The sequence below is a fragment of the Bos grunniens genome, chromosome 16 (genome assembly GCF_055505025.1).
Source record: "Bos grunniens cultivar Pamir isolate PY7600 chromosome 16, Bosgru_T2T1.0, whole genome shotgun sequence".
Taxonomy (NCBI): Eukaryota; Metazoa; Chordata; class Mammalia; order Artiodactyla; family Bovidae; genus Bos; species Bos grunniens.
This window is the reverse complement of record NC_141180.1, coordinates 52784630-52812244: the sequence shown is the minus strand read 5'-3', so window position 1 is coordinate 52812244 and position 27615 is coordinate 52784630. Positions and strand designations below refer to the sequence as shown.

Genomic DNA, 27615 nt, shown 5'->3' with positions numbered 1-27615 from the left:
CGGCACTCAGCCTTCTTCACAGTCCAACTCTCATATCTATACATGACCACAGGAAAAACCATAGCCTTGACTAGACGAACCTTTTTTGGCAAAGTAATGTCTCTGCTTTTGAATATGCTATCTAGGTTTATTATGTATAAATTAAATCATATCATGCATCAATTTTAATCTAAAATAAAAGACTATTTAACATCATTAATTCATAACATTTAAGGATATCGATATCATTTTTCCCATGGTAACCCATAGTATAAAAGATTGTTTGAGCATCACACTTCAAAAATTACCTTTTATGATTAAAGTTTTTTTTCCCGAAAGCATTTTTTGTTTGAAAAGAGTACCCCTAATCTGTAGTCTTTTCATACTGATTATGATGTTCTCGAGGCAAGAATGCTGGAGTGGTTTACCATTCCTTCAAGACCTTCTAGAACTAACACCAAAAATAGATATCCTTTTCATCATAGGGGATTGGAATGCAAAAATAGGAAGTCAAGAGATACCTGGAGTAACAGGCAAGTTTGGCCTTAGAGTTCAAAATGAAGCAGGGCGAAGGCTAACAGAGTTTTGTGAAGAGAACACACTGGTCATAGCAAACACTTTTCAACAATGTGAGAGACGACAACAATCATACTGATTATATTCTTTGCAGCTGAAGATAGAGGAGCTCTATACGGTCAGCAAAAATAAGACCTGGAGCTGACTGTGGCTCAGATTATGAACTCCTCATTCCATATTCAGGCTTAAATTGAAGAAAGTAGGGGAAACCACTAAGTCATTCATATATGACCTAAATCAAATCCCTTACATTTATACAGTGGAGGAGATGAATAGATTCAAGGGATTAGATTAGGTAGACAGAGTGCCTGAAGACCTATGAACAGAGGTTCATAACATTGCACAGGAGGTGGTGATCAAAGCCATCCTAAAAAGAAATTCAAGAAAGCAAAGTATTTGTCTGAGGAGGCCTTACAATAGCAGAGGAAAGAAGAGAAGCAAAAAGCAAAGGAAAAAGAAAAAGTGCACCTAGCTGAGTGCAGAGTTCCAGAGAATAGCAAGGAGAGACAGGAAGGCCTTCTTATGTGAACAATGCAAAGAAATAAAGGAAAACAATAGAACGGGAATGATATAATGGGAAAGAATAGAGATCTCTTCAAGAAAGTTAGAGATACCAAGGGAACATTTCATGCAAGGATGGGCACAAGAAAGGACAGAAACATCAAGGACCTCACAGAAGCAGAAGAGATTGTGAAGAAGTGGCAAGAATATACAGAAAAACTATACCAAAAAAAGGTCTTAATGATCCAGTGTGGTCACTCACCTAGAGCCAAACATCCTGGAGTATGAAGTCAAGTGGGCCTTAGGAAGCATTACTACACACAAAGCTAGTGGAGGTGACAGAATTCCAGCTAAGCTATTTAAAATCCTAAAAGATGATGCTGTTAAAGTGTTGCACTCAACATGTCAGCAAATTTTGGAAATTCAGCAATGGCCACAAGACTGGAAAAGGTCAGTTTTCATTCCAGTCCCAAAGAAGGGCAATGCCAAAGAATGTTCAAACCCGTACTACTGCACTAATTTCACATGCTAGCAAGATAATTCTCAAGTACTTCAATCCAGGCCTCAGTAGCGCGTGAACTAAGAACTTTCAGCTGTACAAGCTGGATTTTAAAAAGGCAGAGGAACAAGAGATCAAATTGCCAACATTTGTGGGATCTCAGCGAAAGCAAACGAATTCCAGAAAAACATGTACTTCTGCTTCATTGACTATGCTAAAGCCTTTGACTGTGTGGATCACAACGAACTGTGGAAATTTTTGAAAGAGATGGGAATCTCTTACCACCAGACCACCTTACCTGCCTCCTGAGAAATCTGTATTCAGGTCAAGAAGCAACAATTAGAACTGGACGTGGAGCAACTGATTGGTTCCAAATTGGGAAAGGAGTACATCAAGGCTGTATATTGTCACTCTGCTTATTTAACTTATATGCAGAGTACATCGTGCAAAATACCAGGCTGGATGAATCACAAGTTGGAATCAACATTGCCAGGAGAAATATGAACAATCTCAGATATGCAGATGATGCCATTCTAATGGCAGAAAGTGAAGGAGGAACTAAAGAGTCTCTTGATGAGGGTGAAAGAGGAGAGTGAAAAAGCTGGCTTAAAACTCAACATTCAAAAAACTAAGATCATGGCTTCCAGTCTCACCACTTCATGGCAAATAAAAGGGGAAAAATTGGAAACAGTGACAGATTTTATTTTCTTGGGCTCCCAAATCACTGCAGATGGTGATTGCAGCCATGAAATTAAAAGTCGCTTACTCCTTGAAAGCTATGACAAACCAAGTGAGCATATTAAAAAGCAGAGACATCACTTTGCCAACAAAGGACCATATAGTCAAAGCTATGGTTTTTCCAGTAATCATGTATGGATGTGAGAGTTAGACCATAAAGAAGGCTGGGCACAAGAATTGATGCTTTTGAACTGTGGTGCTTAAGAAGACTCTTGAGAGTCCCTTGCACAACAAGGAGATCAAACCAGTCAATACTAAAGGAAATCAACCCTGAATATTCATTGGACAGACTGTTGCTGAAGCTCCAATACTTGATGCAAAGTATCAAGGCCACCTGATGCAAAGAACCAACTCATTGGAAAAGACTCTGATGCTGAGAAAGATTGAAGGCCAGGAAGAGACAGGGGCAACAGAGGATGAGATGGTTGGATGGCATCATTAATACAATGGACATGAGTTTGAGCAAACTCCAGGAGATAGTGAAGGACAGGGAAGCCTGTTGTGCTGCAGTCCCAAGGGTTGCAAACAGTCGGACATGACTTAGCAACTGCAACAACAAATCTGTGGTCACCGAGGATGTATTCTGAAGCTCAACATTCATTAATATTCAATAAATACTTACTCACTTTTATTAATAAAACAATTTCCAGTGAATCCTGAGTGGGGATATAGGAAAACATATTATGTTTCCTTCTTCAATAACAAGATGGAATAATAGGACTTTGATGGTGGTAAAGTTAATTAGTAATATTAGACAATTTGGGACTGTTATGCTAAGTTGATCCTACTTTTCTTTCCATATTCCTCTTACGTTAATACCCTGTGTGTGGCGTAAACTGCTTCTTGTCAATCATCTCCATGCTTTCCTGTCTCTCTGTGAATAAAGTATTCATGTGGTCAATTGGTTTTCCAATTAAACCTTCCTTGTAGCTAAATGTGGCCATGTAACCCAGTTCTAGACAATGAAATGTGAACAGAAGTGGACAATGGCACAAGGAGAGGGTGGGATGAATTGAGAAAATAGCCTTGAAACATGTACATTATCATCTGTAAAAGGGAGCTCAGCCCAGTGCTCTGTGACGACCTAGAAGGGTGAGATGGGGGGAAGTGGGAGAGAGGTTCAAGAGGGAGGGAATATATATATATACTTATGGCTGATTTGTGTCATTCTACAGCAGAAATCAAGACAACATTGTGAAGCAATTATCCTCCAATTTAAAAAAGAAAAGAATGTATTAATATTAGTGTTTTCTGAGTTGCAAATTCTGGCTTCTGAGTTGCAAATATGGTGGCAGGACCTAAAATAACCATCTGGGACCTAGATATGGGAAGTGCATGTTAACAATGGCAGAAAAAGACGAAAGAAGCAAAGTGTGGGTTCCTGATACTGTGTGCTTACATATAAGCCCTGGACTGTTTTGTAAGAGAAGAATAAAATTCCACCTTTGAAACACCATTGTTATATTTGTATCCTTACTAGAGCAGACAGAACTTGTATCATAATTAATATAGATTTTCCTATAAATAAGGCAGTAACTTGAAAAAAATCGTGATACCTGACGCTAACTTAAAAATCAGTTGTTGGCAGCAAAGACTCAGTGTAGAAGTATTGCTTGAATGCTCATGACCCCTGTTATGCCATGGCTAACCACTTGGCAAAACTGCTATCTGTTATATCTTGGAAGCAAATCATGTGCTTACCAAACCTGTTGTTCAGTCATTAAGTCGTGTATTACAAAAGGCTAATTTTTTAAATATGTAAGTAGCTTCTACAGTTCAAAATAAAAGGCCAGTTGCCCATTTTCTATGAAAAAAATGGATAAAGAATATAAATAAATAGTTCATAGAAAAACAAATGACTCTGAGATATAGTTGACTCATAATAAAAGAAATGCAAAATAAACTAGAATTAGATTTACATTTTTTTTCTCCTATAATATTGATGAGGATCAAAAAGTTTGATACTTTTGGCAAAGGGCCATGGCCTCAAAGACTTTCAAACATCAGAGGACAATTTGTCAATATCTATTGAAATTATAAATCATATGTAAGTTTATAGTGACCCAGCAACTCTACTTATAAGAAATTATTTGGACATATGTCCAAAAATGACATAAACTTAGCTTTATTTGTAATAGCAAAAGATTGGAAACGCCATAAATATCTATCACTGGAGCACTGATGAATATTTTATTATACATTCATTAAATGCAATGCTAATCAGAAAAAAGTCTTTAAGGTTATAAAAGGATCTCTAAAATTACACTACACTTTTTAAAAATTGCAGAACAGTCTCCATATATTGGGAATTAGGTAACTAGGACATAGGTATGAGAAAGAGACTATGTATGCATACCTTTGCATACCATAGTTTTGAATTGTGTACCATGTGAATGTATTAATTTTTAATTTAAAAAGGAGTAAAATGAAAGATGAGGAAGTGAGGCTATGTAGTATTTAACCCTTTTGAGAGTTTTGGCTGTGTAATAGGAGGCTATGGGATCAAGAGAGATTTGGTTTCCTTTGGGGCATGAAATTGGCCATATTCACCTGATTTTTACTAAGAAGAATATCAATTTCATATGGTTCAATCACTAAAAAGATTGGCAATACCAGCACATATATGTTTATACAGTGGAAAATTCCAATAGAAAGGAGAGACTGATAGTGATGAGGGGGAAGGATTACCAAAGAAGTGATGTTCTTAAAAAAAAGGATTGCAGGAGTCTTTGGCAGGAAAGTTACTTTCATTTTTACTGGAGGGAAAGTAGAGGAGACACTTATGTTGCATATGAGGGCATTTGAGTATGTTTGGTGGTAGAAAAATCAGAGTTTGTATGTGGCGGACTTAGAAATGTGTGTTGTGAGTTCACCAGCCTAAAGTATGAATGAAAGGGAAATTTTCTGAGCAGAGGTGCCCAGGCACTTGGAAAAATAGTGGCTTATATGTATATATTTAAATTGGTTAATAATATACAGACTTTTCCAGAAAGTATTTAGTATCTAAAAGATGAAATTAACATTTATTTATAGGTCATTTAAAACTTTAAAAAAATTTTAACAGGAACTTCAATACTAGCCGATCCTCAAGGATCCAGTGAAAACCTCTTGAAGATAACAGAATGTGGAGAAAGCGTTAATTATATTGCTACCAGAGACACAACATGCCTTTCTTTTCTTGTAAGCCTTCTTTTAAAGAACTCCTGCCCAGTACTTCTCACAGGTATTAAAAATATTTAAATATAATTTCAGAGTTACGAAGAGCTTAATTGTTATGTAGTCCAAACATTTTATTTTACAAGTGGGAAAAAATATGCCCTGAAAAGATTTAGTATCTCTTTCAATATACATTCTTACTAACAGTGTATGAATGCCCATTTCCCCAGGTTTGCCAATTTTTTCTGTTTAGTCTCTAAATTGTGTTTGACTCTTTGTGACCACATATACTGTAGTCTGCCAGGCTCCTCTGTCCATGGATTTCCCAGTCAAGAATATTGGAATGGGTTGCCATTTCCTTCTCCAGGGGATCTTCCCTACCCAGGGATTGAACGCACATCTCTTGCATTGCAGGTGGATTCTTCATTGCTGAGCCACCAGGGAAACCCTGTTTGCCAATACAGAACACTATAAATCTTTTTCCTCTTTTCATTACCTTCAAGGCAAATTCCAGAAGTAGAACTATTGGATTAATATAAGTATGACCTACATAACCTCTGGGCTAAAGTCCTTAGAGGGCCATTGGCATCATTGATTGATTTACTTCAGTTTATACACATAACTCGGAGAAGGTACTGGCACCCCACTCCAGTACTCTTGCCTGGAAAATCCCATGGATGGAGGAGCCTGGTAAGCTGCAGTCCATGGGGTCGCTAAGAGTCAGGCAGGACTGAGCAACTTCACTTTCACTTTTCACTTTCATGCAATGGAGAAGGAAATGGCAACCCACTCCAGTATTCTTGCCTGGAGAATCCCAGGGATGGGGGAGCCTGGTAGGCTGCTGTCTATGGGGTCCCACAGAGTCGACATGACTGTAGCGACTTAGCAGCAGCAGCAGCAGCAGCACACACATAACTACATGCAAGTCAAAAATAAAAAGAAACTGCCTGATTAAAAAAAAAAAAAACATGTACACATAATTCCTCAACCCATTGTTAAAATATTTCAACCCTTTACCGTTATCAAAGGAGAAATTCAAATACAGATTCTACTCTTTCTTAACATTTATTTCAACCCATTCAGTTATCTTTTCTAAGTTGTATTGCCTTTCACCAAAGGCAGTAGTATCACTTTCCCAGTTCTGTATTCAAAGTATTCAGGCAAAATGAAGCTGGAACTCTCAGATAATCCATACCTTGCCTTCAGTTTGGTCAAAGGAAATTCTTAGTTTTACTTAATATTTGGTAAATTATAGGATCATAATTTTCTGTTCTGTTGCAGTAAGTCACTAGTCATCAGATTTGTCTCCCAGATTGGGTTGGCAAAAAATTTCAGGGGAAAATAATTTCATGTAGTAGTTCTGCTGTGCTGCAAGCAAAAAGACATTAGATAAAAGATAATGATTAACTCCTAATCTTTTCTTTTTTAAAAGATGCAAATCATATGATTTTGAGAGGTTTACATACTACCTTTTTCTACCCATTCTTAACCACATTTATTAAATGGAAGAGCAAAAATACAGTTTTCATGCAATTCTCAAATATTACATGTTATTGTTTCATTTTAATATGTTATAATCTACTCATTTTCTTGTATATAAATCTAACCTAATATATTTTTTCCCTTAGGAGACTTTGGAGTTGGAAAAACTGCTGCCATTAATCAAATGCTTGAAAAGTTAGAGGGCTCGGGAGCATTTGATGTGAAATATGGATCAGTTTTAGGAGAAGTCCTATTATATAATGAAATTAAAAAATCAAGGTTGTATGCATTAAACTCTAAATTTGATTTGTCCGGTAAAAACATAGTTTGCCGTAATGTATAAATGTACCATAGTTTAAAGAAGCAAACCTGTTATGTGAAAATGCAGAATTATTCAAAAGAGAAGTGAGAAGAAAATCTCTGCTTTTCCGGAGTATTAACAACTAGATTAATATCTTTAAGTGAAAATTTCTTAATTTTATTTTAAATAAAAAACTAAATTTAAGATCTCAGTTTGTTCTATATAACAAAGTACAATTACAAGCTATTTTCCTTCCTGGAAAATTACAACTAAAACATACAAATACGATGTAGCATATATCTGGGGTTTTAGTTTTTGTTTTTTGCATTAAAAATAAATTTCCTTCTTATCAAATATAAAAAGTATTCTTTACGAAGAAATTTGTCATTCTGTATGTCTCTTCCTGAGGGAAAAAAAGGAATGAAAAAGAAATCTAAATTGTGCAAATAAAGATTGTAAGTGTTTTAAGTTGATTCTGATTATGTTAAAATATTAGAGAAGCCCAACATTGTTTGAATTGAATAAAAAACTGTAATTGTGGAGAGATTCATATTGGACCTTTCCTCTAATCATGAGTCTTATATGTCCAACGACCTGTGTCACATGTATACTTGGATATCTCCTGAACATCTCTACATTAACATAGCCAAAGTATAACTCTTGATTTCTCTTCCAAATCAATTCTTCCTCCAGTGTGTCTCGCTGAAATAAATGAGACCCAGTTATTCAAGCCTGAAACCTACAGATCATCTTTGAATTCCCCCTTTTTGCCTCGCCTGCCCATCCCCAATAACCTGTCTCATTCCTCCCAAGCCCTGTGTCCCCATTTTCCTCTGCTGCATGCCCAGTCTTCTATTAGTCAGATCTGTGCTGTCTTCAAAATACATCTGAATTCCTCTGCTTCTTTTTATTCAATGTCACTTTTAGTCCACCATCATCTACTTCTCACACTGATGATTTTGGAATATTAATAGTATCCTTCTACACCTAAATAAGGGCTTAAAAAAGCAGAGAAATAATTTTTGAAGCATTTAATACAATAAGAACCTTTCCTTATCTGAATTATGATAAAAAATAATGGAGTCTGAAAAAATTGATTTTACTGTATGTTCAGTATTTAAACTGAAGTGACCGTAAAGAAAGATAACATAAAAAAAAAGAAACCCCTGAAGACAAAACCAAAATAAAGGTGAATGGGCCTTTTGTTGAGTGAGCCATAAGGCAAAATGCATTTTATAAAGGGACAAGAGAGTTAATAGCTTACCATCCGTAGAAAATATCCTATAGCCTGGAATTTTAAGAATTTGTTCAGTTTGTAAGCCCATGTTTTGTTAAATTCGAATATCAATTCTAATGGTAACTAATTTTATCTTTCAAAGTGTGAACAGGAAAAAGTGTATAGTTGTTTCCTAGTAGGCAATAAGAGTAAAATCAGCCAAACCCTGATACTTCCGTTATATTTTGTTCAATTGGCTACTATGGTAAATAAGCTAATTTTGAATCCTTAAAACATTTTATTCCAATAGCTTCAAACAGAATATCAGCATCTTGCTTTCTGAAACTCATAAGACAGCAACTGGAGGTCTAGGTATGTATTACAGTAGTTTTAAAACCTTCCTATCTCAATCATATGCATGTCATTTCATACTGTCAAATATCTCAGAATAAAATTTTCAATTGTTAGTTTAAAATTTAAAATCTGAGAAACATCCTCTATCATCTCAAACTCTTCTGCCCTACTCGAAAGCTAGAAAGAATGCTTATGGTAGAGGGGTACTAAAACTTCTTACCAGAAAACTGGTATCCTGGCTCATTAGTGGAAGCAGACTAAGTCTAGAAGTAACTGAAAGCAGTATCTGTCTATCCTGCTCTTTAATGCTTTTAGAAATACTGCAGTAGAAAATTGTGATTCTATAGCAGTTCTCAAATCGAGCTTCAGGAGCCTCAGCCTTAAAAATCTGATTTAGTAGTGTGGGGAGCAACAGCTCTGTTCTGAAGAGGAAAAGATGCGTGGTCCAGAGATAGATATAGAATGGGAAAGGGAGTCTGGCCCCCAAATTCCTGTCAGAGAGTTGTTTGGTTTTGTTTTTACCAAAATAATCATCCAGCCCAAATAATCCTTCTAGATGAAGCTCATTCAAGGAATATGTCCTAGTTTCAGTGCCTACATGCTGCTTTTAGCGTTTCGTGTGTAATTTTGTTATAAATATAGTATGTTGCAAACCTAAATGTTTTAAAAGCAGAGAAAGTTATATGTGTGCATTGTGCATAAATAAAAAGAGGGTTCTATGAGTTTTCATGGATTTCCCAGGTGGCTCAGTAGTAAAGAATCTGCCTGCCAATGTAGGAGACGCAGGCTCGATCCCTGGGGCAGGAAGATTCCTTAGAGTAGGAAATGGCAACTTACTCCAGTATTCTTGCCTGAGAAATCCCATGGACAAAGGAACCTGGCAGGCTACAGTCCATGGGGCTGCAAAGGGTCGAACACACTGAGCGACTGAGCACACATGAGTTTCCTACTGTTCCATTTGACTATGGCTACAAAGAAACACTCTTCACCACACAAAAGTAAGGAAACACTTGGAAACATTTTATAGTTGGTATTCCTTCTCTCACTGAAATGTCCTCAGAGTAATTTCTTGAAAATGACAATAGTAGAGTAAAATTATGTGATTTTTATATTTTTAATAACTTAGTAAAGCTCAACTATTCTGAAAGTATTCTAACTTGACCTTTTTCTATATGTGGCATCATAGATAAGATTACTAAAAAGGCAGACGTTAAAACTGATGAAAGTTCATTTAAAAATAGCAATAAAGGAATTATAGTCTCTGCAATAAATTTTAACATCAATACGTCTGCTGCCAAAACTAAGGAGATGATTCTTAAGAAGCTAGTAAGAAGAACTAAAGATTCTCTTGGAGCACCAAAAAACAATAGGGTAAAACATCTCCCATACCTGTTGACTAATATGCTTATACTACTCAAGTGATAGTGACTAATTTTAATTAATACTAATATATGGGAAAGATAAGTGTTAACTACACTCCTGAACATTACTAGGAAATTCACTTTATAATGGAAACTTTGGTTTCCAGATCAATATAACTCCCTTTACAACATGAAGAATTGTACTGATTCAGAATTATTAAGGCCCAAAGAAACTACTGGAATCTGAATTAAATGTGAGTAGATAAGGCCAGAAAATGAGTTAGATGTCAGTGACCTTTTACTGTATATGTCAGCACATTTTTTTCCAAAAGAAAGGGAGAGAACTTTGTGATATCCACAGCACCAAGGAGCGGTACTAAGAGAATAGCTTTGTAATAACCTGGACAATTCCTACTTTCTTGAAGTGGTACTGGGCGTTCCTTATTTTTATCTTCAGTCTGCTTAGTGCATTACTAACTGTCCACTTGTTGAAACAAACTCTCTGTCACAACTGAAATTTACAATCAGTGATTCCAGTCATTTCCTAAAATAAGCTGAAGGTCAAGATTCAGGATTGTTTAGTAAGAAAATCACATGGAGGCCCTTAAGAACCCCTGAGTTTAACCCCTGTGCCCATCAATTTAGAGAGCTTTCAAGGGTTTGAATCAGATTTCCCTTCCTTAATTTTAACTGAAGATTTAAATAAACTTTATGAGTCTTTACTTAATTGGGTATGTCTTAAGGATTTTGAAAAGAATAATAATTGGTCAACCTAATCACAGAAATGAAAATTTCACGTAGGTGAAATTTTGGTCAAATTGGTTTACTTATAATTACCCAGTTTGTGATAGAAAAACAGAGTATCTTACCCAAAAAAGATGATATGATAGTTACAAATTATGTAATTAGATAATTCAAAATAAATGGCTGTCTGTATTTTTTAAATCTTTACTTGTTTTACAAAAATAAATGCAATCTAAAGGGCTAATTCATGAAGAGATAATTAATACAATCAGCACACTTTAAATGCATGATAGTTTCAAAGGTAGAAAGTAACACAGGTTTAAAAACTGTAAATGTACCTGACTTTTCTGCTGGTTGCCCCTGACCACAGCATTTGCAGCAGAATTTCAAAAGTCTAGTTCCAGATAACAATTTTATTCCTAAATCAGGACACATGTTAAATAAATAATGAAATACCTGAAACAGTGCATTGCCAATAGCAGGCATGCAATAGGTAAATGCTGCATGAATAATATCCACGTTCCTGTGTAATAGCCTTGATAAGATTACTTTGTCCACCATCAAATACATTTCTAACTATAATTAGATGTAATTATTGGAAGTCTATAGAGAAAGAGTCGAAGAAGGCGATGGCACCCCACTCCAGTACTCTTGCCTGGAAAATCCCATGGATGGAGGAGCCTGGTAGGCTGCAGTCCATGGGGTCGCGAAGAGTCGGACACGACTGAGCGACTTCACTTTGGCTTTTCACTTTCATGCATTGGAGAAGGAAATAGCAACCCACTCCAGTATTCTTGTCTGGAGAATCCCAGGGACGGGGGAGCCTGGTGGGCTGCCGTCTATGGAATCGCACAGAGTCAGACACGACTGAAGCAACTTAACAGCAACAATAGAAAATGAGTAGTTTCCACTATTTTGAGAGATTACTGTTTTCTAAAATCATATCTTCAAAATAGAATTTGGTCATCTGCTTTTTAATAGAAAACTACACATATAATTTTCTTCTTAGTATATTCTTAGCATAGCATATTTAATATTCCTAATTCATACATCGAGTTTAATATATGTTTTTAAAACCTTTTGTCTTCTTTAAGATTGTAATTTTTATTGATGATCTGAATATGCCAGAATCAGATATGTATGGAGCACAGCCACCCCTGGAGTTAATCAGACAATTATTAGATATGGGAGGAATTTATGATACTGAAAAAATTACATGGAAGGTACAGTTTATACTAAGGTTTTCTTTATGTTAAATGTTGTTACGTAACAAGTTAAATATTTCTAACAATGTTGAGTGAGTTAAGCAAGATATTTAGAAAATCTAGTCAGATGGACATAAAGTCAAGATCTTAATTTAACAATTGTAATTACATCTTGCAATTCAGCACAAGTCTATGGGTTCACAGAAATTCTACTTTTAGTAGGATTAAATCTTAATAAAAATTGCAAGTGTGTCCTATAGTTGTGGTTTCTGAGTCAAAAAAATGCTCACTATTGTTAAACACATTAATAGTTATTCAAATTTTTCAGTGCCTCAGCAACTATTACATATAAGAAAAGCTAGTGAAAATGTGGCTTAAGAAATACATTCTTAATCTCTATGTAAGACTATTTCACATCTTTATTTTCAAGAACATAGAGGATTTTCAGACCTTACATACAAGGTCAAAAAAATTCCAAAGAGATATTTTTATGTAATTATTTTTGGTTCATTGAACTCAATCAGAAGGGTTTAATATTTTAAAAAGTAAATGTACTTTTCTCCTTATTTGGGTCTTTCTCTGGAAACACTGGTTTCTAGAACCAACCTTATCATTTCAACTTCCTGGGCCTTGTTTCCTCATCAGTAAAATTAGATGGTTGTTTCATGTCTCAGATAAACTTGGTCCTAGGATCCTGGCTGACATACACTTGCTGGTGAGTGACATCAACTCAGATACCACTCAAACTGTCTAAATCAACCATCAACCCAAGGCAGAGAGAAGAATGGAGATGCAGCCCCCAGGAAGAATCCAGGAGACTGGGATAAAAAGAAGGCAAGAAATGGGTGTGAAATGCACAACCTAAAGAATTTTCTTGAAGTGACATAAAAATAATGAGGTAGCCTCTTAATGGTATTTCTAAGGCCTTGGGCATGAACATATGCAGGAAAAACAAACCTGAAAATGCCCCACCATGCATAAACTGTATTATTTCGTTATGCTTCCAGCTTTACAGTGCCATGTTGTAATATGTCAAAATACTACGTAAGCAGTCAAACTTCTTCTCACCCAGTTAATCCTATCTTCTCTACGGACACATTCACCAGGCTTTTCTCCTCATTTCTCACTTATTACCAGAATCCTTTTCACTAGCCTCAGTAACATATTCTTTATTTTCTAATGACTGGTTTTTAAGAGGAAAAAAAAGGGGGGGAGCTATTTCCAGATGACATTTAGAAGGCCTCCTAGAAGTAACATGTCTTGGAATTATATTTAGAATGGGTTAGTTCTTATATGCAGAGTACATCATGCAAAATGCTGGGCTGTATTCTGGCATTACAGTTTCACAAGCTGGAATCAAGATTGCCTGGAGAAATATAAACAACCTCAGATACGCAGATGATACCACTCTAATGGCAGAAAGTGAAGAGGCACTGAAGAGCCTCTTGATGATGGTGAAAGAAGAGAGTGAAAAATCTGACTTAAAATTCCACATTCAAAAAGTTAGATCATGGCAGCTGGTCCCATTACTTCATGGCAGAGACTGGGAAAAAGTGGAAGCAGTGACAGATTTTACTTTCTTGAACTCCAAAATCACTGCAGATGGTGACTGAAGCCATGAAATTTAAAGGCACTTGCTCCTTGGAAGAAAAGCTATGACAAACCTAGACAGTGTATTAAAAAGAGGAGACATCACTTTGCTGACAAGAGTCTGTATAGTCAAAGCTATAGTTTTTCCAGTAGTCATGTATGTACGTGAAAGTTGGACTATAAAGAAGGCTGAGCTCCGAAGAAATGACGCTTTCCAATTGTGGTGTTGGAGAAGACTCTTAAGAGTCCCTTGGCCTTTTCCAGTAATCAGCCTGAGGTGACCCCTAAAAATGATGAGCTATTCACTTGACCCAGAAAACCCCACAAAATCATGCAAATCAAGAGGTTCAAATCTTCATGTTCACTTTAAGAACACTCGTGAAACTGCCCAGGCCATAAAGGGTATGCATATCCGAAAAGCCACCAAGTATCTGAAGGATGTCACTTTAAAGAAGCAATGTGTGCCATTCCACCGTTACAACGGTGGAGTTGGTAGGTGTGCACAGGCCAAACAGTGGGGCTGGATGCAGGGTCGGTGGCCCAGAAAGAGTGCTGAATTTTTACTACGCATGCTCAAAAATGCAGAGAGTAATGCTGAACTTAAGGGCTTAGATGTAGATTCTCTGGTCATTGAGCACATCCAAGTGAACAAAGCCCCCAAGATGCGGCGCAGGACTTACAGAGCTCATGGTCGGATCAACCCCTACGAGCTCTCCCTGCCACATTGAGATGATCCTTACTGAAAAAGAACAGATTGTTCCTAAACCAGAAGAGGAGGTTGCACAGAAGAAAAAGATATCCCAGAAGAAACTGAAGAAACAAAAACTTATGGCCTGGGAATAAATGCCGCAAAAAATAAATGCAAATAAAAGTAAAAAAAAAAAAAAAAGAGTCCCTTGGACAGCAAGGAGATCAAACCAGTCAATACTAAAGGAAATTGGTCCTGAATATTCATTGGTAGGAGTGTTGCTAAAGCTCCAATACTTCGGCCACCTGATGTGAAGAGCCATCTCATTGGGAAACACCTTGATGCTGGGAAACACTGAGGGCAATAGGAGAAAGGGACGACAGAGGATGAGATGGTTGGATGGCATCATCGATTCAATGGACATGAGTTTGAGCAAGCTCCGGGATATAGTGAAGGACAGGAAAGCCTGGTGTGCTGCAGTCCTTGGGGTTTTAGAGCATCAGACACCACTTAACAACTGAACAACAGCAACAACTTCTAAGAAGACAGACTAAGACTGTCATTGATAAGGACAAAGTAAAGTGATAAGGTGATTAATAGTTAATCCTGCTAAGGGATCATAAGTATTAATAAAGGAAAAAGTATGGGAGACCCTTGGAAGTTAATGATCATTCAAGAAAGCAGGTTTGCTTAACCACAAAGCCATGTAACAGAAGTGTGAGACATGCCCCAAAACAAAACAATAAGTTGTTGATTGCGAAGACATGTTTCTCTGTGCACACTAATAACAAAAATATAAAGACAAGGTGACATTGTACCAAAACCTCATATGATTTACCATTTTTAGCATAGACCACCTTTCTGCTGATTTGAATAGTACAATGACAGTCCCATTTTCACCATGTAAGGACAAGAAAACTCCCATACCTGATGTGGAGGAGGAACTGATGATGGTAGCTTGACATCTACTCAAGAATGAGGAAGAATGTGGTCTGTTCCCACTCCCCACTTTTCCCTTGATTGTAAAACTATAGCCTACTAAGTTCTGGGTGAGGCATCCTCCTGCCCATCTGCTTTTCAACCTCACAAGCACCCTATTCTAATAAATCACTCATCACTTTGCCTCTTGTTAAATTCTTTCTGCATTGAGACATAAAGAACCAGAGCTCCTCAGAGCCCCCAACGTGCCTGAACATTAAAAACCTTTTGTCCTTTGGGGGCTGGGAAATAGGTATGTATGTTTCACTTTCTGCAAATACATTCAGTCACTCCTCCTTTTTACTCTTCCCACAGAATATCCAGGATCTCTCGCTAGTTGCAGCTTGTGTCTTTCCGGTTAGCAGGAGGTATATTAGCCCACGTCTGCTCAAACATTTTTCCATTCTGGTATTGCCTCATCTCCCACAAACTGCCATAAAAACTATTTTCCAGGTAATACATCTAATTTATTTTCTAATAAAAAACAAATTTAATTCTATAGTATAAGGGAAAATATGAGAAATTAAAACCACTAATATTAAGAGAAAATTCTCTTAAGGGGATGGATTTTTTTTCCCTCTGTATTTTCTGGCTTACTATTATAATTTGTCTCTAAATATCAAAAATGTAAGTTATTGTGCATAAGAAATACAGGTGGGGCATGTTTAATGAATGTTTAAAACAAATCCCAAGTTTTTCTTTCTCAGAGATTCTAATCCAATATATCTGAAATGGAGCTCAGCAATCTGCATTGCCAACAAGTACACTTGGATTTTTGCTAGTATTTGTTTTTTTATTTCCTTGTAGAATAAAAAATTGAGAGAAGAAATTCTGAAATATCTTATTAGAAAAATGCCTCAATTTGAAACCTAGTTTGATTAGAAAAATATATGCAAGTTTACTAAATTCTTCAAAACTAATTATGTCTTTTTCTTTTTTTATTTTCTTTTTTAACTTTACAATATTGTCTTTTTTATAACATAAAATTTAAAGATTATTTTTTTTAATCTATTTTTCAAAAAGTACTTAGTAATTCTACAGGTGATCAATAATCTACACTTCAAAAAACCTGGTATAGAATATATACATATACCAATCTTAACTGAGATAATAGTTCTATCACTTTATATTTCTTCTAGTAACATCTCCTGGGCAACAAGGATATGGAAGAATTTTCAGTTCACTAGTATTATACACACAGGTGGAGCATCAGTTGTCCCCAGAAAACACATAACACAGGCCTCTAAATCTTTCACCAAACTAGGACCGATTGAAATTTTCCTCAGTTCTCAACATCCTTTGTACTAGTCTGGCATCTGTTTAAAATGAATTCTGATTACTAACATTTTAAACAAAATTGATCTTCTATTATAGCATATACATCTCCTTTCTAGTAGGGATTAACTAAAAATAGTCTGTTCTTAAAAGTTTTGGCAAACTAAATTATAAAATTTCTCTTTAAAGGTTCATTTGGGAACGTATTTCTCTATCAATAACTTTGCACCAGAAGTTCAGAAAACTAAGGATCAAATAATATCTTGCTGTCTAGCTGTGTACCATCAAGTATGTCAGACTATGTTACCAACTCCAACGAAATGTCACTACATGTTTAATCTTCGAGATATATTTAAGGTTTGTTTTAAAACTTCGTTCTCTAACTTAAGTTTAAAATTCAACTTGAGAAAATGCAATTTTACTGAACTGACTTTCTCTCTGTCTCCATTTCCCTACTCACTGATACCATCAACACTTAATTGTTAGAAGGGGGAAAACAGAGCAATTCAAGTTGATTAGTTTTGCTGTTAGCAGCTTATCCTATAAGCCAGTTAAAAAGCATCATTAAAGTAATTCCATGTAGAGAATTCAGTGATGAAACCTGTAAGACTGTTAAAAAGTAAACCCATCTACTGACACCGGGTTGTGGTGAATCAAAGCTCAGTGTTTATTTTAAGGCGCCATACAAGGAATCTGAGACAACTAGTGCTCAGGCAGCTCCACCTGCCCAGAGGGTTTCAGCCAAGGCCTTTTAAGGACCAAGTGAGGGAGGGAGTAGTAGAGTCTATGATCAGCTCATGCACAATGCTGTGATTGGTTGATGGTGAGGTAACCAGGCCAGGTCACAGGTGTTAGCATTATCAATCCTTAGGCTCCAGTAGGTCTGGGGCCTATGTTCTCCTGGTCATCAGTAGTAAATTATTCTATTTGGTGGGGGTTTTAGCATCTGTATAAAAATTCAAGAATTGTGCATCTAGGTACTTCAAAGAGGAGCTAAAGCAGAGAATATGAGGGAAGAGTCTGCCCCATAAGGGGACATGCTGGCTAAGATTCTCATCAGGGAAAGAAGTGACAAGGCTATAACATAGATTTTGGTTTTGCTTTTTTCTGAGAGTTTATTGCAGCTCTCAGACAAATGAAAGCATGTATACATTTCATAAACATGCTGAATTTTTGCAAGCCTTGTTTTTACACCAAAGAATGTTGCCAACGATGCTGATTTAGTCAAATAGTTTTCTGGATTAAAATGTTTAAAAAAAAAAAGCTTTTTTTGGTTTGCTTTTTATCTCCTTGCTATGAGACTTTAGCCCAAAATAGTACATATATTTGAAATGGGTTATAAATTTTTTAACCCAAATTGGCAATCTTAGAACATTAAGAAGCATCACTTATCTCCAGCAATCCTGTGAGGAGTTTTTGAGCCCTGTCCCTCTAAGGGTGACACTATACAAGTTTTCTCTGATTTATAACTTGTCCATCTCATCAGAAGTTCAGATTATCACGTGTAGGAATTGACAATCCTTGCCTGGGATTATTGCTCTATTTTTATGGAAACATAAACCTGCAAAAAAAAAAAAAAGTGAGGCTTTACTTTGCAATCTACCTGATAATGGTTTTTTAATTGTTGTTTTTAAATCCCTAATAGCTTCTTCTAGGTTTGCTGCAAGCTGACAAGTTTGTTGTTAACTCCAAAGAGATGGCTGCTCTGTTCTTTGTTCATGAAGCCACTCGAGTGTTTCATGATCGCTTACTTGAAGAAGCTGAACGGGCGCTTTTCTATCAGATTCTTTCGAAAGAACTTGAGAATTATTTTCAGGTAAAATTATTTTAAAAATTTTTGTAAATGGTATCTTGAGCAAAAGTGTTGTTTTATAAACATCACTAGACATTTCTATGATGTTAACTAAAAACTTTATTAACAATTCCATTTTTTACTTGCAAATGTCTAAATAATTGTAGATTTGGAACAATTGAAATGATAAGGTCTTGATGCCTTTACTCATGTGTTTGGCCTTTTAAGAGCCTTGAAATCGCTCATTTTCCTCCAGGACTGGCAGGCATGAACACTTTGACCCCTCATCCTTCTCCAGCCCTTTGAATTTTAGTTTGTGCGTGCTTCTCTAGTCCAGGTCACAAAGGAAAGTGCTTCAGTAACTGATTCACTAACAGTTGTGACTAAATGAAGTGGTGAGCTCAACTCCATTACCCTACCTCTCTGCTAACTCCTCTCAATTCCTTTCCAAAGATGATGGTTCTTTTCTTTTTTCTCTTCTTCGGTAGCGCCGGTTTCTGTCTCCCTATTCATAGCACTATAGGAAATAAAATAAACTCAAAGGTGCAACTTTATTTACAACATGAAGAAGAAATTTGGAATACAAACTTTATACATAGAGATACACACATGCATGTAAGCCCAGCATACAACACATATACATATATGTAAATCTGTCTTTATGTATACATACATTTGTATACACATACAATTTTTTTCCTTTTATCTTTTGGCCATGCCATGTGGCATGTAGGATCTTAGTTCCCCAACCAGAGATTTAACCTGCACCCCTTAGATTGCCAGCATGGAGTCTTAACCACTGGACCACCAAGCAGGTCCCCATATATATTTTTTAGATAAATCACAAATTCAGAAATCTTTTAAAAAACTTTTCTAGACACTCATCATTACTTTTTTTTAATCCAAGTTTCCTGCTCCTCAGCCTAGACCCTTCTTGGTATCATCATTCATGTTAATCCATAACACTTCTGCCCTCCAACTTTTTAAACATCTGGTAAAATAACATTTTCACTAAGCAGTTATCTCCACATCCACCAACAGCTCCATCTGCTTATCCAGAATTTCTCAGGGCTCTACCCAGTGTGCAGTTCTTCTTGTCCCTCTTTGGGGCTACTCTTTGGTGATGCTTCACACTCATCTTACTCCTACTTTCCTTCACACAGGCAGTAGAATCTCCAGTCCTTTCTTTTCTCACTTTCCTTCCCTAACAACCTGAGAAGCAGTTGAATACAGAGGTTACAAACACAGGCTCTGCCCAAGTTCAAAGCCCAACCCTTCCATTTATGAGCTATGAAACCTGTAGCAAGTGACCCCTCTGTGTTTAGGTTCCCTCATCTCTAATGAACAGGTAGTAATTGTACCTACTTCATAGGACTGTGGTGAGAATTAATGGCACTAACTTGTGTAAAGTGTTTACAACAGTTTCTTACACATAAGTGCCCAGTAAATGTAAGCTATCATTGTATTAAAAAGGACCAGATCTTATATCTACTGTTCAAAGACAGGCTGGTGGTTTGGCAGAAAGAGCCTGAATGCTATATTTAGACCTTGGCTTGACTTCTAAATCTGTCTCATATTACTCTGGGTACTTCATTCTCAACATGAAAAACCATTTGCAAAACCATTTCCAGTCTTCCTTTACTGCACGCTATGTACTACCCTGATGCCGCCTCCCTGGTGTCCCCTACCTCAGTATTGATACTATCATTCAAGCCTCCATCCATGTCAGAAATTTGAGCCCCTCACCTCATACTTTGGCCAGTGCAGAATGGTCTCTCTTGTCTCTTCCTTTATTCATATAGGTCCCTTCCCTTGGCTCACTCCTGACCATCCTTCAAGATTCAGCTTATGCTTCCTTTCCTGATGCTTTTCTCTAGCCTAAATCACATTCTTTCCAGGTTAAATGTCTTTGTATTATCATAGGACTATGGGGTTTTCCTATCCATAGAACTAATTAAAATGTAATTGCCTATCTCTTTCTCTAACCAATGAGTTCCATGAGAACAAAATCGTTAATTGTTATCCTCACCTAAATCTCCAGAGTTTAACATCCTCCCTTACCCCTAGCTGGTACTTGATAAATACATCTGGGATGAATGAATAGATAAAGGAATGAATGAAGGAATGCAGAGGCTTTGCTAAAATAACTATCTAAAGAGAGCTTATTTCTGTCCTGGGAGAAGAATCTAAATTCTTGCCTTATACATTCCAACTGCAATTTAGTTTTAAGACTTTGCTAGACCAAAGAATAGATGTAGAGGCAGCAGAAAATGAGTAAGCAAATACTTAGAGACAGGTCTTTCCCTAGTAGGAGTTAGTCCCACAGACAGTAAGAACAGCTACAGTACCCCCAAATTAAAGAACTATTACCCAAACCTACTTTAAAAATTTAAGGATGTAAATTATTCCTGTAAGAATTTGGGTTTATACAATTCCATTTAGTCAGTTGTTTGACTGGTTGACTTTTTAAATAGTAAAATGTGATAGCTCTAATAACAGTTAACACTTACAATGTGCCAGGCACTGTTTTAAAAGCTTTACCCATCATTACTCAATTAAATCTTCATAACATCTCTGTGATTTAAGTCCTGTTATAATCCTCATTTTACAAATGAAGAAACGGAGGCAAGGTGAGATTAAGAATTTACCCAAGGTTGCATAGTTAGTTAAGTGGTGGAGTCCTGGCTATCTGACTTCAGATATTCTCTTAACCATCATGTCATATTGTCCCTCGACCTTCCTTTAGCCTTTTGCTTAAACAAACACCTTCTGAGAGCCTATTAAGAATTTCCAGGGCCAGACATCAACTGAGGTAAGTTCTAAAACCTCCTTAGAACTAATGTAAGCCCTGCCTCCAAGCACCTTACAACCTAACAGTTGCAATACATTTCTGTAAGCACTGTAACAGGCCCATCCACACACCACCATAGTAGGACAAAAGAAGAAAGAATAATTTTATCTCAGTTTTAGGAAGAGGGAAATGGTCAGACTTCAAAGAAGGGGTTAGCCCACGAACTTGGTCTGAAAGACAGGCAAGGGTTTGTCAAGTGAACCAAGAAAGCAAATATGGAAGCTTGCAAATCTATGGTGGTGATTAACAATTGACTAGGGAAAGATTCTGTTTTTCAGATTGTTGGTGAGACCTCGTGGTGTCAACATGTTATTCCCACAGCAGCAGTTCTTAACCTAGAGACTGTAGATTCTCAGAGTTCTTAAACAGAACTGTATTTCAGTGTATTTGGTTTCCTTTGCAACCCTTGCATTTTACTATATGTGTTTAAAATGTTATTCTTATGAGGAGTCCACAGGTTTCACTGTCAGAAGGGGATCCATGGCACAAAAAAAGGTTAAGAACCCCCAAGACCTAGACCTACTGTGCTAAGAACTTCTCTGATACAAGTACATTGTTTTAGTCTTGATAATAAGTAAAATTGTGCTATTAACAATTTCTATTCAATCACCTTACAATAGATCCAATGGACCAAAGAAAAACTGATAAATGACCCAATTATATTTGTGGATTTCTTGGATGTAAACAAATCTCATAAAAAGAAGACCTATCAGTATACCAATGACTATAATAAACTTGCCGAAGTACTTACTGAATTCCAAATGAAGTTGAATTCAGCGTCTTTGGAGGTAGAGACATATACTATACAAAAATCTAAGGAATACTATTTTCAAATATATATATATATATGCACACACATATATACAGGCTTCCCTGGTGGCTCAATCAGTAAAGAATCTGCCTGCCAATGCAGAAGACTCAGGTTCGTTCCCTGAGTTGGGAAGATCCCCTGGAGAAGGAAATGGGAACTCACTCCAGTATTCTTGCCTGGAAAATCCCCATGGACAGAGGGGCCTGGTGGGCTACAGTCCATGGGATTGCAAAACGTCAGACACGACTGAGCGACTAACAGTACACATATGTATATGTGTATGTAAAATCAAATATTTTTGAGATGTGTGTGTATGTATAAGAGCGAGAGAGATCAAAAAATGCACCCTCAAATTTTAGTGCAGTCCAGTAGAAGTATAGGTTCATCTTATTTTGCCTCATTTAAATAAAAGGTGCACAACTGAAGCGGTAAAATGTTGAATTATTAAAGTTAAGGGAATTAAATGCAAGAGAGGGTGTGGCAACAAGTAGCAACAATATAGCTGGGAATAATTCACAGTCTTTCGCATTGTGCTGTGCTTAGTCACTCAGTCGTGTCCGACTCTTTGCGACCCATGAACTGTAGGTAGCCCTGTAGGCTCCTCTATCCATAGGGATTCTCCAGGCAAGAATACTGGAATGGGTTGCCATGTCCTTCTCCACGGGATCTTCCCAACCCAGGAATCCAATCCAGGTTTCCCGCACTGCAGGAGGATTCTTTACCATCTGAGGCACCAGGGAAGTCCAATGGGAAACTACATTCCCATTACAGTTATGAGCAAAGGTGATTTGGAACATAGACACCAACAAAATCAGATACCATACACAGATTCCTTGAGGCTTGTTCTACCCCAAGACAGAGAAATAGAAAATCAGCCTGGATATTGCTGCTCTCCCCTTCATTCTCTTCCCTCAAGCCTATGCCCGCCTCCCAATCTTGCTCATCAGAATATTGGCAAAAGGACAGTTCTCATTGTGCACACCTCTTTTCCATAAATATAAACTAGTTTATTGGGTCTAAATTATTGGATTACCAGATTAGTCGTTCTCACTTCTATATCTTATATGTAAAACCACAATGAACACTTAATTTTTCTATGCCTATAATCACTCTATTTTTTTTGTTTGTTTGTTTCCCCTGGTAGATTTCTAATTCCTTGGTATTTTTCAAGGAAGCCATAGAACACATTGCAAGAGCTACAAGGATCCTTCGACAATCAGGAAGTCATATGTTACTGGTAAGAATTTAAATTTTTCAAATTTTTTAGTATGCAAAATAAAAATTAAGGAAATTCAATAAAAATTCTGCTTACAGAAATTTAATTTTTGCACACTTTCTACTTATGAAAGCTCATATTCATTGACTTGTATGACAAGATCCTTGTCCTCTCAAAAGTGCCTAAAAGTTCACCAGCTATTTGTTTTTGGAAGGCATTTAATGTGTAAAAACAGTGGTGGGTCTGGCACCATCTCTAGCATATCTTCAGTATTAATACAGTGTCTGTGCGGGTGAATCTTGACTTCAAAAATAATACAATTCCTTGAATATTTATTTAGAAAAATGAGTCGTTGCACAAAATTTTACTGCTCATGAAGGCAAATGAGAGTTAAATTCTTGGAAATTCCGCCAATACCTTAAATAGAGAAAAGCTTTCAGAAGGCTAAATAAAATCCAATGTATTCAACCAATGATATGTCACATTATTATGACTGTTTAATTTAGTCATTCAAATTATGTTCTCAGATCACAAAAGAATTACTACTGAAATCAATAACAGGAAGAAATTTGGAGTATTCACAAATATGCAGAACCTTTATAATACATTCCTAAGTAACCAATGGGTAAAAGAAGAAATCACAAGAGAAATTAGAAAATGCTTTGAGGTGAATGAAAACAAAAACACAACATACCAAAACAAACAAACAAACAAACAAAACACAACATACCTAAAGCAGTGCTTCGAGGGAAAATTACTGCTACAAATGCCTATATTTTATTTTATATTGGAGTATAGCTGATCAACAATGTTGAGATAGTTTCAAGTGGATGGCAGAGGGACCCAGCCTTACACATACATATGTCCATTCTCCCCCAAAGTCCCCTCCCATCCACGCTGCCACATGAGATTGAGTAGAGTTCCCTGTGCTATATAGTAGGTCCTTTTTGGTTATCCATTTTACATATGGTAGTGTGTACAAATCTCAAGTAAATAACCTCAGTTTCCACCTTACAAAACTACAAAAGAAAAGAAAACTAAGCCCAAAGAGGAAGTTATATGAGAGAAAAGATGAGAGAAGATAGTAAAGAATAGAAAAACAATAGAGAATATCAATGAAAATAAACAAAAAAAAAAAGATTCTTTGAAACGATCAACAAAACTGGCAAATCTTTAGAGAGGATAATCAAGAGAAAAAAGGCAAGAACACTCCAACTATTAAGATAAGTATTTAATACACCTTGATGAAATGTACACCTTCCTCGAAAGACATAAATTACTGAACTGAAGAAATATAAAATCTGTACTTACATAACTAATAAAAAGATTGAATTAGGAATTTTTAAATTTATCACAAAGAAAAGCCTAGGGCCAAATGGCTTCACTAGAGAATTCTAACATTTAAGGAAAAATTAAATCAGTCCTTTATAACTCTTCCAGAAAATAGAAGAAGGAATACTTCCCAGCTAATCTATGAGACCAGTACCACCCTGATACCAAAACTGTATAGACATCATGAAAAAAGAGAACTACATACCAATATCACTGTGAATATAGTTGTTAATTTTTTAATGAAATATCAGCAAACTGAATGTAACAACATATGAATATTATATATCATGGCCAAGTGAGTTTTATTCTAGGAATGTATGTTTGGTTTAACATCCCCGAATCCATTAATGGAAAAGGAATGAACTGCTGATGCACACTACAGCACAGAGAACCTCAAAACCATCATGCTAACTGAGAAGTCAGATGCAAAAGACTTCTTACTGTATGATTTCATTCATAGGGCATGTCCAACAAAGGCAGATCTATAGAGAAAAAAAGCCTATTAATGGTTGCCTGGGACTGGAGATTAGAAACAGGATTGACTACAAATAAGCTTGAGGGATATTTGGGGAATGATAGAAGTACTCTAAAAATGGATTGTGGTGATGGTTTCATAACTCTGTAAATTTACTAAAAATCATGTAATTGTGCACTTAAAACAGGTATAGTCTATAGTGTGCACCTTAATAAACTGTTTTAAAAGGGTAAAACTTTATCATCATTCCCAAAGAGCACTTCTTGAGTGTTATTGCCCACAGTAAATGGAAAAAGACTTTTTTGAATCCTTACAAATGAAGACTCAAATGTTGATAGTCACATTGCAGTGATTTTATAAGCCTATCTATGCTATTTTCAGTGCAGTTATTTCATGTAGTTCAAGAGGCTGTGAAGAGAAAAGATTAAAATATTAAAAGTGTTTGAGTGCCTTATAAGATTTTGATAAAATACTTTATGTTTCATGTGTTTATCAAAGCATTTTAAAATAGTCTTAGGTAGTTTTACTAACTTTCTAGCACATCTAAGTAGAAAACTTTTTATTTCTGTTTAATAAAATTTCTATTTTTTTTTCTTCCCAAGATTGGAATAGATGGATGTGGAAAAGAAACTTGTGCGACTCTGGCCTGTTATTTGGCAGAACACAAAATATACAGGGTGCCTTTATCTCACAATTATGCCTACTTAGAATTCAAAGAAGATTTCAAAAAAGTGTTTATGCAAGCAGGATTAGAAGGCAACCCCTCTGCTTTGATAGTTAGTAATTTGAACCTAGATCAAGTAAGTACTTTTTGTTTTTATTATTTGCTAAAGTTTAATATTTATGTGGGGTATTCCCAGGTGGCACAGTGGAACCCTCCAAATTTAATATTTGGAAAGAAAATATTTATCTATGGTCCTATTAACCTGCCATATCAATTCTTTTCATTATTTTTCATGCTTATCCAATCATAGCCTATAGAGTTTATGAATTTACAATCATTCTGTATATAGTTATACATAAGTACCACAATAAAAGAATTTTCTGTTTCTATAATTTAAACTGACTACTTGGAAGTAATTTATCTGTGTAACTAAAGTCATCCATTTTACATTAAAACCAGTTTTATAATCTGTCTTTTAAAAATAACCCTTTCATCTGTATCCACTGTCTGATCATGAAATCTACAATGTGCTCTCACAGAGTTTGAGGCTTCTGTTTCTGTTCTTTATCCTTCTGCTCAAGTTTCACCAAAGCCAAGACCTTTCTTTGCAGCTTATGCCTTATTTATATGTAAGCAAAAAATGTTAATCGCTCAACTTTTAAAAAATCTATTCTTTTGAATAAGTTATACCCTTCCACAGCCAAAGCATAATTAGGAATACCACCTCAGATTGTATGTACTTCTTTGTGGCAAAATTTCAAGGGAATATTGTTTATTATCTATGATCCAGAGGTGGATAGTTATTAGTATTGTTTCAAACTCCCATTTTATTTTTTCTCCTAATACTGGGCCTCTCTCCCTAGAGTTGTATGTGTCTGTTTGTTTTTCATGTCATATTTTGAAAGTAAATCCAAGAGCCATGTCATATCTGCTATTCTCCATAATATCCAGTTTTTCTGCTTTAACTATATATTCTCCCCTTCCCAAATTTGAATATTCTGCTCCTTGATCAGGTTGAGGTTTCTGCCAGACACTTGCTAGATTTCAGAAGATGTAGTTTCTCCCCTGCCAAGAATGTATCATTCTAATTTAAGAAACTATTTTTTCAGAAATCCACTGTCAAAGCTGAATTGAACATGGCTCCTGTGTTATTCAGGGGTTTCCCTGGTGGCTCAGCTGGTCAAGAATCCGCTTGCAATGCGGGAGACCTGGGTCCGATCCCTAGGTTGGGAAGATCTACTGGAGAAGGGAATGGCTACCCACTCCAGTATTCTGAACTGGAAAATTCCATAGACTGTATAGCCCATGGAATTGCAGAGTCGGTCATAGCAGAGCGACTTTCACTTTCACTTTCCATGTTATGCAGAACTTTAAGGTTATTGCATCTCCTTTCCAGACTTTTTCTAGCCACATCATTGCTTTCCACATGAATCCAAAAAAATGATGTTATGACTTTGTTAAGTTTGTTAACATTTGTTAAGTGCAGGGTACCAGATGGTGAGCTACAGTTTAACAAAAGACAAGAGAATCTGAAAAAGAAGTTTATTACTCAGGTTCTGCAGGAGGTACACAGCATGCTTTGAGGGAACCGATGGGAAGTCAAGGCAAAGTGCAGAGAGAGAGAGAGAGAGAGAGGTAGGACCAAGGCACACACCTTGATTGGGGGTACAGTGCTTTGCAGTGCTTTTGGAGTTTCCAGGCTAGGGCCAGATTGGTCAATTCAAACCCAACAAGGGTAAGTTCCATGGGGGTCTTATCTAAGGAGCACATATAGGGAAGGCTCTGGGAAGCAGGGAAGACTTGACACAAGGGCTATTGGGAAGTCATATCA

At 36.4% G+C, this 27615-nt stretch overlaps 1 protein-coding gene across 2 annotated transcripts in view; it reads left to right on the top strand.

Moving 5' to 3' along the window:
* Positions 1-27615, top strand: part of DNAH14 (dynein axonemal heavy chain 14) — a 376358-nt gene that overhangs the window by 234587 nt on the left and 114156 nt on the right. For both annotated transcript variants that reach the window (XM_086345146.1, XM_086345147.1), the window contains 11 exons: positions 5358-5516; positions 7078-7210; positions 8759-8820; positions 9989-10173; positions 12002-12130; positions 15684-15821; positions 16833-17000; positions 18289-18459; positions 21907-22074; positions 23242-23334; positions 25723-25920. In XM_086345146.1, the coding sequence (XP_086201272.1) occupies positions 5358-5516; positions 7078-7210; positions 8759-8820; positions 9989-10173; positions 12002-12130; positions 15684-15821; positions 16833-17000; positions 18289-18459; positions 21907-22074; positions 23242-23334; positions 25723-25920 (1604 nt within the window). The remainder of the gene's footprint in view (positions 1-5357; positions 5517-7077; positions 7211-8758; positions 8821-9988; positions 10174-12001; positions 12131-15683; positions 15822-16832; positions 17001-18288; positions 18460-21906; positions 22075-23241; positions 23335-25722; positions 25921-27615) is intronic.